The 12,266-nt window shown below is 51.4% G+C and overlaps 4 protein-coding genes across 4 annotated transcripts; 3 read left to right on the top strand and 1 right to left on the bottom strand.

Moving 5' to 3' along the window:
- Positions 1-1,404: 1,404 nt before the first annotated feature.
- Positions 1,405-3,655, top strand: An15g05080 (uncharacterized protein; the record flags this gene model as incomplete). Its single annotated transcript, XM_001397002.1, has 5 exons — positions 1,405-1,470; positions 1,545-1,826; positions 1,892-2,040; positions 2,100-2,573; positions 2,632-3,655. 5 exons carry the CDS (start codon positions 1,405-1,407, stop codon positions 3,653-3,655), a joined length of 1,995 nt encoding a protein of 664 aa, XP_001397039.1.
- Positions 3,656-4,387: 732 nt separating this feature from the next.
- Positions 4,388-6,287, top strand: An15g05070 (uncharacterized protein; the record flags this gene model as incomplete). The annotated part of the gene is made up of 3 exons (XM_001397001.3): positions 4,388-5,416; positions 5,480-6,153; positions 6,269-6,287. 3 exons carry the CDS (start codon positions 4,388-4,390, stop codon positions 6,285-6,287), a joined length of 1,722 nt encoding a protein of 573 aa, XP_001397038.3.
- Positions 6,288-6,986: 699 nt separating this feature from the next.
- An15g05060 (uncharacterized protein) lies at positions 6,987-8,651 on the top strand (the record flags this gene model as incomplete). The annotated part of the gene is made up of 1 exon (XM_001397000.1): positions 6,987-8,651. One exon carries the CDS (start codon positions 6,987-6,989, stop codon positions 8,649-8,651), a length of 1,665 nt encoding a protein of 554 aa, XP_001397037.1.
- Positions 8,652-8,944: 293 nt separating this feature from the next.
- Positions 8,945-11,908, bottom strand: An15g05050 (uncharacterized protein; the record flags this gene model as incomplete). Its single annotated transcript, XM_059744687.1, has 4 exons — positions 8,945-9,192; positions 9,225-10,149; positions 10,314-10,849; positions 10,912-11,908. The coding sequence occupies 4 exons, from the start codon at positions 11,906-11,908 to the stop codon at positions 8,945-8,947; spliced, it is 2,706 nt and encodes a 901-aa protein (XP_059602552.1).
- Between the last annotated feature and the right edge of the window lie 358 nt (positions 11,909-12,266).

Raw genomic sequence — 12,266 nt, 5'->3', positions numbered from 1 at the left:
AGTTGTCTTCTTTCTGATGGTGTATCTGCTGCCATGTTCACCATACGTGCATGAAGCTACTGCACTCATTAAGCCCCGCGTCGGCCGTTTCGTGGCAGCCTTCACATTCGGGTATTCCAGTTGATGAAGACGCCGTGTGCTGTCTACGGACCTCGGCCGAAGACGTTGGAGGAACAGACAAGTCCTCAGATTCCTTTTCTTGGCGGCTCGTGTTGATGCTGATCGTGATAAGCTGGACGGAGGAGGGACGGGCGAAATCGCCCGATGCGACCGATGGATGTCGGGGCCGTGACTTTCGTCAGCACTACTCAGAAGCGAGACACTTCGCATGGATTCGATTCCTTCTCTGTTGCGAGCCGAAGTTTGCTGGCTTCTGTCATTGGCAATAAATGGAAGGATTGCCTACCTTCAGCCACAGTCCCGGGCGCCTAAGACTAGACCTCTTCCTCAGAGGTCCTTTTTGGCCCCCTTCATCCTTCCCCACCTTCCTTTCCCCCCAGATTGAGGGGATCCCAAGCAAGCCGGACTGAGAAGCATGCCATATTGGGAAGGTAAAAGGTGCCGAGATGGGATGAAACCAGACTGTTGATAATTATGGGGTTAACGGCCCTCTGACGAAGATCAAATCCTCCCCATGCTCCAACCCACTCGCACGGACCACTGACGGTACGTAGTACAAAAATGTGATATGCAGTACAATGAGCGGCTCCAAGTGGGTGTTGTTGAGATAAGCGTGGCGATCCTGCTGGTCAACGAATTCATTGAAGGTTGCAGATGCAGCTTGTCTGATCTTACAGGTTCTGCTGGAGTCTAGTCTACGTTGAACGTACTTCACAGGACGTGATAGATCAAGCATATTAGGCACAGCTCCGGGATGGCCCGGGTGCCATGGGAACAAATCAGGAGGGTTAGTTTCAGTGTAATTGGGATGCACGGGATTTAGGCCACCAATAACACCATCAGAAACAGCCAGAGAGCCGCACGTTTCCTGTTGATGAGAGTTTGAAGCCGAGTAAACCGAGTAAGCATAACCAAGTAGATCCGGCGGGTTCTTCCGTTCCGCGTGGCCGATCTTATCCGGACTGAAGTTAAATCCATGCAGGCTCACGGACCGTCTGGCCGTCTGACCCCAAATGTCTGACGGTCTGACAGTCTGCCTATCTGGTCTTCTGTGTCTGTCTGGCTTGTCCCTCCCAAATGCTGGTGGAGACACGCCCCCCCACTACCCCGAAGCGACCTCCAGGCACAGAAACAGTCCCACATTGAGATATTCCCCCTCATCCCTCCACTAAGGTATAATTATCTGGAAGAAGAATAGCTTAATCTTGTGCGACAGCTAGACATAACAAGGGCATCGGGCCCGCTGGTGTTGTGTGAGTTGTCGACCAGATGGGAGGAGCCGCAATGCATCCCACCGGCCGAAAGCGTCGGGTCACCACCTGTGTGCCCTGCTACACTAGGAAACAGAGAGTGCGTAAACATCGCTAATCCTACACTGGGCAGCTGAAAGCTTGAGTCCTAATGCGAACTAAAAAAAAAATTAGTGCAACCGCCAGTACCCGTGCAACCATTGCACCCGACGTCGACGGCCGGAGGAATGTGTCTACCAGTCCATCATTACTGGAGACCCCTCCAACACTTTCCTCTTGGAGCCAGCGAGAGACCCTGAGCCCCAGGAACCACCCAATGTCCAGTTACCAAATGGATCTTCCAAGGCCTCGCCTGCCGAGGCACAGAATAGCGCGTCTAATTCACACTCAGCTCTGGCTAAATCCTTTGGCTACTTCGAGCACAGTGACTCCAATACCATGGCTCTGCTCAAAAAAGTGAGAAGCACACATGCAACTGTGGATCCATCCTCTTGACATATGGCTAATCTCAAACGGCATAGTGGGATCTGGACAGTGAAGGGGACACAGATCAAAGCACCCAGGGCCTGTCAACTGCGGTGCTAGAGACAGTCAAACAAGTCCTGGAAAAAATTCCTCCCCGTCCCATCCTAGATTTCCTGATGCAGTATTTCGTCGATGAATTGAACTGGTAGGTCCCTTGTTAGTGATCATATTAGATTCATGGTCAACTGATGCCCCATGGAACAGGATGAAACAGATCATCCACCCACCCAGCTTTCTGACACAGTATCAGCATTGGTGGACTAAGGAGTGGCCCCTGTCTGTGGATGACATTGAGTTTGCCGCTCTGGTACTTCGGATTGGTGCCTACTCGGCGCAATTCCTGCCTTCTCCGACGCACACCCTTGATCGGATCCGGGGGCAGTCACTCTCAGACATACGTGACACCTGCAGTCATCTCGGTGGTGAGCTTGCCAGAGCCTGTCTGTCTCTAAACTGGAAAGGGTCTCTGGTCCGGGTCCAGCACATTTTATTTGCCGCTTTCAGATCCTCTTGTGAAGGGAGGACTGATAAATTTTGGGAAGGCATCGCCTCTGCTTGTAGTGCGGCGCAGAAGGCGGGGATTCACACAGTGGCTCCAGTGCCGGGGGAAGATAGTTCTCAAGTATTAGAAAAGGAGATGCGCCGGAGGACATTATGTGGGCTGTATGTTCTGGACAGGTGCGTATGCCATGCTCTTGGCACTGCAACCTTGCGCTGACGTGGCCGGATCAATAAGCCATCTCGCCCGACAGCTTGACCGGGTCCCTTTTCTCCCTGATAACCTTGTCCTTGAGACTTTACCCCGATTACGTCTTGCCCCGTTTATTGGCGACTTGGCTGCGTCTGCAGATGCACCTGAAGACTTCACCGAGCGTCTCATGCAAGTCCGGCTGGGCAGATTCTGGAGAAGCTTCGGTTCCAGACGGAACCTACCGTACGACCCTACTCACGGCGAACAGCGGTATGAGCGATTCTGCGCAGAGTATATCCCTACCCTACCACCAGCCTATGCACTGAATCCAGATCGGAGGTGGGACGGCCAACTTCCTAAATTACCCATGCAGAGACAGCTGCTCTACATTGCCATATTCGATTCAGTCTGTTGGAATTTTCGTCCTTTACTGTTGCTGAAACCAGGCCAAGTCACCAGTCTACCCCCTTATAAGCAAGTTCTTCTCCAATCGCAGAAGCAGAAGCTGGCTCTGGCCGCTCTGGAAGAGCTGGATGCCGTCACAGCTCTGCATATCATGTTTGGAGGCTCCCACACGCGTTTCAGCGCCATCATATTCAACACGTTTGAAGCCGCCGTTGTTCTTCTGATACTTTGTACGCAGAAAGACTTTCCATTTGATCAAGGCGAGGATCATCCCGATATTCTCGGCTTAAGAGTGGCCACTCTGACTCGGCCCCGGGCAATGCGGGCGGTTGAGAAAGCCCTGGGACGTCTTCAAATGTTAGCTGAGGTCAGCGAAATGGCTGCCTCTGGGGCACAGGTTGTGACGCAGCTTTTTGCGAAGGCTGCCAGGATGGAGCATTCCCTCGAGCCATATACACCTAATGAGTCAAGCCGGAGCTCTTCATCTCCAGCCATCCTTTCGAACTTCCTCAACCTAGAAGACGGCTCTGGACTCTGGATGTCTTCAGAGGATCCGACCTTGATGCCAGACATGTTATCCACAATAGCGCACGGTGACTCATACTCAATGCTGCAATTTCCCTCTCTAGACCTCACGTCTTGGAATGGCAATTTCCACTCGTAAAGTGGAATTATTTTCCTCCAAGCAGAGTCAGGCTTGTAATCACTGCCGGCGAGGATATGGACACCCGTTCAAGGCTGGCGTTCGTGATTCGTAGCAGGTCTTCCTTCACTTGGATTTTCCGGTGAAGCATCAACCCGATAAGCAGTAAATAGTTGTTAGCGGAATATACAGTTCGATGGACTGCTAGTGCTTACATTAACGGATTCGGAACTCCTGCACCTGCCATTTGTAGATGTGGAGGGTGGCCACTGTGTCTACGCAACCATGGAGAAGGAGATATTCACGTAGTCTGACTACATTCCAGGTCGAACCTGCTCGCTTCCGTGGGGTGAATTAACGGGTAGAGGTGCGTCCGACATAATCCCCGATATTCGTCGGCCGACATATTTCGGACGAGCTTTCAACACAGCCCGCCACCCGAAACATCACTCCCTTCTTACATTGGCACTCGACTGCAAGCGTGGCTGAGAAGGAAGCGGGGCTTTCCAAATCAGTATCTAACCTTCGATGATGGCCGAAAGGAATATACGGTTATGATCCATGAACCAAAGAACATCGGCCTCGTTGTTGGTTATTCCGAAGACATGATTAGTATTAGCATTAAGGGCCTATACTTGGCCTCAAAGATCCATGAATATTTAGCTCAGAACAGCCGTCCGGAAGGTAAATTGGATATTGCCTACCTTGTCCAAATCCTATTGGAAATACAAAATTCATCGGTCGCATGACATAATGGCGCCTTCTTACATTGCCAGCTTTGTTGAGCTTTTTCATGGATACCCTGCTGTCTTCTCGATTACGATTTGCCTGGTGGGGTTATACGTCCTTTATCGATGGCTTCTCCCGAGCCCATTACCAGGAATTCCTTACAACAAGCAGGCCGCTACATCAATTTTGGGCGACGTGCCTGCTCTGAGGGGCGATCCTGCCGGACTGGCTAAGTGGTGCAGCAAGCAGCTTGAGGAGCATGGGTCTCCGATATGCCAGGCGCTGATGGGCCCGCTCTCCAAGCCGGTGGTCCTTGTGGCTGACGTCGGCCAGACCCGCGAGCTGCTGATGGGACGAAGTGACTTCGACCGATCGTCTTACATTATCGATCGGTTCCCGTTATTTGGAGAGTTCCACCTTAACATGAAGACTGGGGACTCCTGGAGAACCTCCCGCAGCTGGTTGAAAGACCTTCTAGCTCCGCACTATCTGCACCAGACCGTGGGTCCCATCATCCACTCTTCGGTGCTCAACCTTATCCATCTTTGGGAATCCAAAGCCCGGGTAGCAAATGGAAGGCCATTCAGTATGCTGGCCGACCTGAAAACCCTAGCTCTTGATGTTATCGTGCGCTTCCACTTCGGACAAGACTTCCAGGACTCGGCTCTGCGTAGGCAAATTGAGTTTGTCGAGCAGCTGGACAACTCTCAGTTAGGGGTTGGGAAGCACACCGACGTCATCTTTCCTCAGGCCTCGTTGCACCCATTCCAACAGGGTTTAACCGATGTGGGTGACCGGATGGCTGCCATCTACACGACTAAATGGCCTCCCTCCATCGTGTCCTGGTGGGCACGGTACATGTCCCCATATTACCGGAAGTTCTTCGTCGGCAAAGATCGCTTTATCCGCAAGCATATTAACCTAGCACTGCAGCGCTTCGGCAACGACGAAGAGGCTAAGACTGGTATTGACTATATGGTGTATAGAGAGCAGAAGTCATCTCGCAAGGCCGACCGGCAGCCTATGTATGGCAAACAGATCATGATTGACGAGGTGGGTAAACAGCTTCTTTCGGCCTCTGAAATCTCTACTAAGACACCGGGTCATTGCATCTAGGCATACGGAAATCTCATTGCCGGCCAACACACAACCAGTGCGGCGCTAGTATGGATTCTCAAGCTACTGGCTGAGCATCCTGCCGTTCAGACAAGGCTTCGCGACGAGCTGCAGACAGTATGCGCGGCCGCAGTCCAAGAGGGTCGCCTACCCACTGCAGCTGAGATCATCCAATTCCGACTCCCGTATTTGGACGCAGTATTGGAGGAGACCTTGCGGCTTCGCGCTGCCATGCTTGTTCCTCGCGACGCTACCCGTGACACAGAGCTTCTGGGCCGCCGGATCCCGAAAGGCACGGTCGTCCTTCTCGTCTGTCAGGGACCGGACTACTCCTCTTCGCCATCCTCCCTGTACTGGAGTGACGTGAAGACGACCCGGAAGTACCCAGGTGGTGGTAACCCTGATCTTGAGGCATTTGATCCGGAGCGTTGGCTAGTCCAGAATGAGCGCGGTGAACTCGAGTTTGATGGCTCGTCGTACCCGCAGTTGGCGTTCGGGCTGGGCATTCGGGCTTGCTGGGGGCGGCGACTGGCTCAGCTAGAGATGAGGATCATGACTGTCATGATGACTTGGAAGTTTGATTTTCTCGATGTACCTGAGGCATTGGCTGGTCATGAGGCAACCTACGACATCTCCTACCGCGCCAAGAAGGGATATTTGCGTCTGAGATCCCGGTAAGCGCATAACAAGCAGGCGCTGCAACCCGAGGCCAATGTTTCTGTACCCAGCGCACTTAGTTTGCTCAGGATATTTGAAATGCAATTTAAATTGGCTACTCGTATTGTCCAGTAATGATGAGAGAAAATAGTACGACATTAGTATACATGTTCCAGACCCTGATCATCGAAACGTAGCCCTGTGTCGACCTAGCAGGTAATTTTTCTTCTTCTTGCTGTGTGTTTAGCCACAACAAAATCCCCTTCTTTTCCTTTCTGTTAGGTTCAGATCAACCCCAATGAAAGGCTTCTAAGCTTATAAGCAAATCGCTACCTACGTTTCGTGGATGGGCGCCACCCGAGAGCTGTATCCAGTGTGAATCCTTCGGGCCGGTCGACGATCTGCATTTTGCCATCGGGCAGGATTTTGGCAATAGTCCATGAGTTTTGAATTTGCATTGGAGCCAGTGCGTGCTCCGGTTGTTGGTTGGGGTGATCTCGGATGCATTGTGCTCTTTGTCGGGTGAGTGCGTGGGCCATTCTATCTTCGGCCGACGAATTTCGGGTGAGCGACGTGTTTGTTATATGATGATCCCCCGGCCTCCCACGGGGATAGACAATGCTAAACTCCTAATCCCGCCATCGTGGAAGCACTAGAGCTTCGTTTTTAGAGACTATTTGTCCTGCAGTGTCCCTGGCGTGGTTAATCCACGACGTGGTCCGCCGGTCATAACGGACATAAGGAGAAGCAATGGGTGATCTGCCCTGTCTCGACACTATACATATGCGCGATCCTCCCCAGCCGCTCAGTCCTCCCAACGAGAAACAATAGCCCTCTCGGGTTCGCCAAAATGGAAGCTGCAGCGCATTCACTGCCCTCGAGTCAGGAATCAGACTTCGCTGTGAATAATCATCTCCCTCATCGCGAAGAGTCCGATGAGAAAGGACATGACGCCGACGCCAGTGCCACCGATGATGATGTCCGCAAGATTACCGGTTTCCGATGGTTTCTGATTTGCGCTGCTCTGTATCTCTCTGCTCTGATGTATGGACTTGATACAACCATCGCTGCGGATGTGCAGGGCGCCGTGATTGAGAGATTCGGGGACGTGTCGCAACTTGCATGGATTGGAGCCGGTTTCCCACTCGGTTCAGTTGCCGTGATTCTCCCCTACGGGTTTCTCTATACCGTCATGAATATGAAGTGGCTCTACATTGCTGGAATCGTGTTATTCCAAGGTGGTTCTGCTCTCTGTGGTGGTGCTCCAAATATGAACGCCCTTATTGTCGGCCGTGTGATTGCAGGCGCTGGAGGTACAGGAATCTATCTCGGTGGACTTAACCATTTCTCTGCCATGACCACCCGCAACGAGCGCGGCACCTATCTTACAGGAACCGGATTTGTCTGGGGCGTGGGTGCCATCCTGGGTCCCGTCGTGGGAGGCGGATTCTCCGACTCCTCCGCCACCTGGCGCTGGGGTTTTTACCTGAACCTGGTAATCGGCGCCATCACAGCCCCCGTGTACCTCTTCTACCTCCCCGCCATTCACCCCGGCGCGGGCCAATCTCTTCGCAAACGCTTAACGCGACTCGACTATCTGGGATTCGTCCTCAGCGCGGCAATGTGGGTGACCTTCGCACTTGGCTTCATCTCTGCAGGAGGCATCTGGGCGTGGGACTCCGGCGCCACCATCGCGCTAATCGTGCTCTTCGGCGTCCTATTCATCCTTTACGCCCTCCAACAATACTTATGCATCTTCACTACGCCCCAAACGCGCTCCTTCCCCGGCCATCTCCTCCGCTCCCGCACCCAAATCCTCCTCTACATCACAACGACCTGCGCCAACACCGCCATGTTCTTCACGACCTTCTACATCCCAATCTACTTCCAGTTCACGCGCAACGACTCCTCCCTAATGGCTGCCGTGCGCCTTCTCCCCTACCTCCTCGTAACGATCACCATCAACCTCGCCATCGGCTGGCTCCTCCCAAAAGCCAAATATTACATGCCGCTGTGCCTCATCTCAGGCATCCTCCTCACCCTCGCCAGCGCCCTCTTTGTCGGATACCTCTCACCCTCTACCCCGGCAGGACAGATCTACGGTTTCACGATCCTCATGGCTGTCGGCACCGGCATGACCATGCAGCTGGGGTATGCGGTAGCTAGTCTCAAGGTGCCTCCCGAGGATATCTTCAGCGCGATCAATTTGCAGAATGTGGCGCAGATTGGAGCTACAGTTATCTGTCTTGTGGTGGCAAGTCAGGTGTTTCAGTCTACTGCAGTAAAGAATCTGAAAGGGGTGTTGGATGGGAGGGGATATAGTGAGGCGGAGATACGGAATGCTGTAGCGGGTGTGCAGAGTACGTTGTTGAAGAGCTTGAGTGGGGAGTTGAGGGATCGGGCTATCAAGGCTATTACGGATGCGATGGCCAGGGCGTTTATTATTCCGTTGGTGGCCGGAGCGGTGGGGGTGGTGAGTTCGCTGGGGATGAGGAGGGAGAGGTTGTTTGGGTAGATATCTTGTCCGGGGTGGAGGTATAGAGGAAAATAAAGTGATGCTAGGGTATAAATTGAGTGAATATGGTATGGCTCAAATATGAAAGGTATGAGCGGGAAAGAAGATATATCACGCTAATTTACACGCAAATGCTTCATATTAGCCACAATGTACGTCGTATTTTTCGCTTTTTCGTCTCTGCGGGGCGGATCAAAGAGAAGGATTAATAAATCCCCTCACGGAAGAGCATTGGCATTAGCAGCAATACAATTGCTACCTCTCCATATGTTCCGCAGATGAAAGCCCCCCAATTAAGCGTAGGCTGAATTGACGAGTAATACACCTGGAAACAGGCGTGGCCAACTGCCCACAGCAACAAGGTTTTCCACCGTTGCATCCTTTGAGATATCAATAAGTGAAGAAACACAATTGGTTTCACGAAGAGCAGCAACATATTTAGCGGGACGTCCTTCCTGAAGTCTTCCTCTCGAAGTAAAATATAGAAGATAAGCCCATTTAGTGGGATAAGAAAAATTGGCCCGCTCAAAAACTGCGTCAGCTTTATATGTGAGACATAAGCCGGAGCGTTACTATGGATAGACAATCGAAACATCTTGCTGGCCATGACAAACTGCTGGTTGCGAAACATGATAAGCCCGCGCTGGTGATACACCTTGGACATCATATCTTGCACTTCCCTGTTCGACTGATCCTGTTGCATATCAAGCTTTTCCATTAGGAGACAGTAGAGGTCCTGGGATTTGGCCAGATTTCGCTTTTCCTCATATGGCTGGCACAGGAAATCAAGATAGCAAGTATAGATGGGTGAGGCCCGGGTACTCCAAATCATATATAAATCGGCAAGTCGTAACTGCGCTTTCAGATCAAAGAGGCTGTTGTATTTATCCTTGCCGCTAGAAAGATAGATTTCCAGGCATCGGTCTGCATGAGGAAGAAGACGGTTTCTATCAGGGAGTTCCAGTGAGAAAAAATTGAATTTGGTGACCAGATCCAACTGGTAAGTACTGATCTTCAAAACTGCAAGCTGCGTTAGCAGGTCAATATCTGACACGAAGCAGTCCTCGTATTGAAGCCAGGCATGAATGCATTTTTGAAGGCTATAGCCCCGACCCTGCTGAGAATTTCCTGCTGCGACAGGCCCTGGTTCGACCCATCCATACCTACTTAGCACAGCCATTGCTGTATCGAACACTAAGGGGTCGGACGCTGATTCTGGTCGAGCACTCTGGAAGAGGCCATACCAGATATCGTTACTATTAAAAGCTATCCACTGCTTAAGCAGTACGGCGGCATGTCTATGCTGGCGCATAATCTGGTTTAGTGTGATTTTCCACGTTGTATGCATTGACTTTTGTTCAAGCGAAGATTGCTGCGGCGATAGTTGTTGTAACTGCAGCCAAGATTCTTTATATAATTTGAGATACTCGCGGCAAGTTATCACACTCTGTTTGAGATAGGCCCCAGCAGACACGATGGCCAGTGGCAGCCCATCTAGCTGAGTTAATAGTTCTGCGATGTAGGGGTCTAAGTAGTACCAGTCAGCTGTTAATAGAAATGCATAGCAGGGACGACGGGTTACTTGCCATCTCGTAGATTCGGTCGTCCGCACACATGAGTCAGAAGATCGAGGCCGTCATCAATTGCTGCCAGCTTTCTTACTTGAATCTGATCACCTATTCCAATATCATAACTTCTCATTGTAATAATGATATGACCCTGCTTGCTTGGAGGCAGTCTCATTTTCATGATTTCGGCTTTGTCAAAACCTTCGACCATAGGAAGGTCGAAGCCATCGTATATGAGTAACCACCGATTGTTTGAAGGGCGACTCAGCCACTCATTGACTGATCCAACCAATTGAATCTGATCACCTTCCTTCAAGGCCTTTCTCAAAGACTGGTCACCTGGATGATCATGTATGATCCGCATTGCCGCTTGTGTATAGCTGGAATATAACTTGTCAAGACTGCTACCATCAATCCAGAAGACAGATGAATACTTTTGCCGATGGCGCATGATGTACATAATCGAGAGTTCGGTTTTCCCAATTCCACCCATTCCATATAGGGTGACAATGCCTCGAAATCTGTCTGATAGAAGACTCTTCGTTATCATTGCAAGCTCTGCCTCCCGGCCCACAGAAATGGCAGCCTGTGGCATTTCGATTGTGTCGAAGCGAACATCGAACGAATCGCCTTCATTAACATCAGTAATAGCTCTCTGGGTATAAAGTACACCATGCTTGGGCCCCACGTACTACTATTCTTCGAACCAGGTGCCTGTATCAGCGTAGACGCCTCACTCCGATGGACAGGAATCTTCGACAATAGCAATTTCGCATAGGCCGCGGCTGTCAAAGCCGCGAACCCCTGCCACTCTTTCTTCTTGTGGGAGTCAGAATAGTCACAAATCCCTCTGATCACGAGGCACGGAAGGTAATCCATGATCCCCGCCGCCTCCATTTCAAAACACAAGATCCCCTGTGTTGTCTGCGCAATGCGATCGCGCGTGAGGCCATGCTTCATGACTTGATTGCCCGACGCAATGTTGCCATAATGTACGACCGGTGTGCATGAGCGTCGAGGCTTGCGTCTCACCCGTCGTTCTGGGTCACACTCAGCACAGGATGCGAAGCGAGGATCATGGTCATAGGAGGCATCGAAGAGCCAATCATGTTCGGCACCCGGATACCGAAACACGGATGGATCTTTGGCAGCCCTTAGAGAATCCGCGATAATCTTCTCATAGGTACCAATGTCGCTGCCTCCAGCCAGACGATCTGCTTCCAGCGACGACAACGCTGATAGGAGAACTATCGGCGGCTTGTTGAGTGTCCCGGTCTGCTCAAAGCGACCTGAAGCAACGGTCTTGCCATAATCGTACTGGATCACTCCGGGAAGGCCAGCAGTCGGCTTACTTACGACCACATCTCCCAGTCTGACATCGACAGCAGACGGGACTCCTCCGCCAATCCCGACCATGAGGCCAAAGCGGATGGACCGAAAGGTGAATAGCATCTGCTCAACTACCGCAGTCGCCGACGTAGTTCCGTAAATCCCGAATGGAAGACATGTAATCACCACTTTATGTCCGGAAATCCTTCCAAGCACGTAGGTGTTGTGATGCTGCTTAGGTAAATGTAGACTTGGATATTCTTCGTCGAGGACGGCTTTAGCTGCGGTCATCTCCAGTGGTAGGGCACAGATCCAGCCCACGGCAAACTCATCGTAAGAAGGTACGTCATTTCCCGACATCGTGAGGTGCCTTCACCGACTAGAGAGAATCTGCTCTTGTTTAGTCGAGTAGCACTTCCGGGGATCTCTAAGTTGATGAGTAGAAGGCACCAAGTACACAAGGCTGACGTGCTGCGCAGGATGACTACTACCAGTTGGTTGAGTTCGGCGCGCTAAAAGCTGACGACGCACAACTCTGCCTTAGGCTACGAGGCCGCCCAAATTATACCCATGTACCAAAAGCCCATGTAGAATTTATATCTTTATGTACTCTTAGAGCCTTTGATTCATCTACTGATTCATAATACCTAGCATCAATTGTATAGCTTAGTGCAACTATAGCTAAAGTCTTGCCAGGGCGAAGCATAGAACGGATGAG

The sequence above is a fragment of the Aspergillus niger genome (genome assembly GCF_000002855.4).
Source record: "Aspergillus niger supercontig An15".
In the NCBI taxonomy this organism is placed as follows: domain Eukaryota; kingdom Fungi; phylum Ascomycota; class Eurotiomycetes; order Eurotiales; family Aspergillaceae; genus Aspergillus; species Aspergillus niger.
Note: the sequence above shows the minus strand (reverse complement) of the source record. Positions and strands in the feature narration are given on the sequence as shown.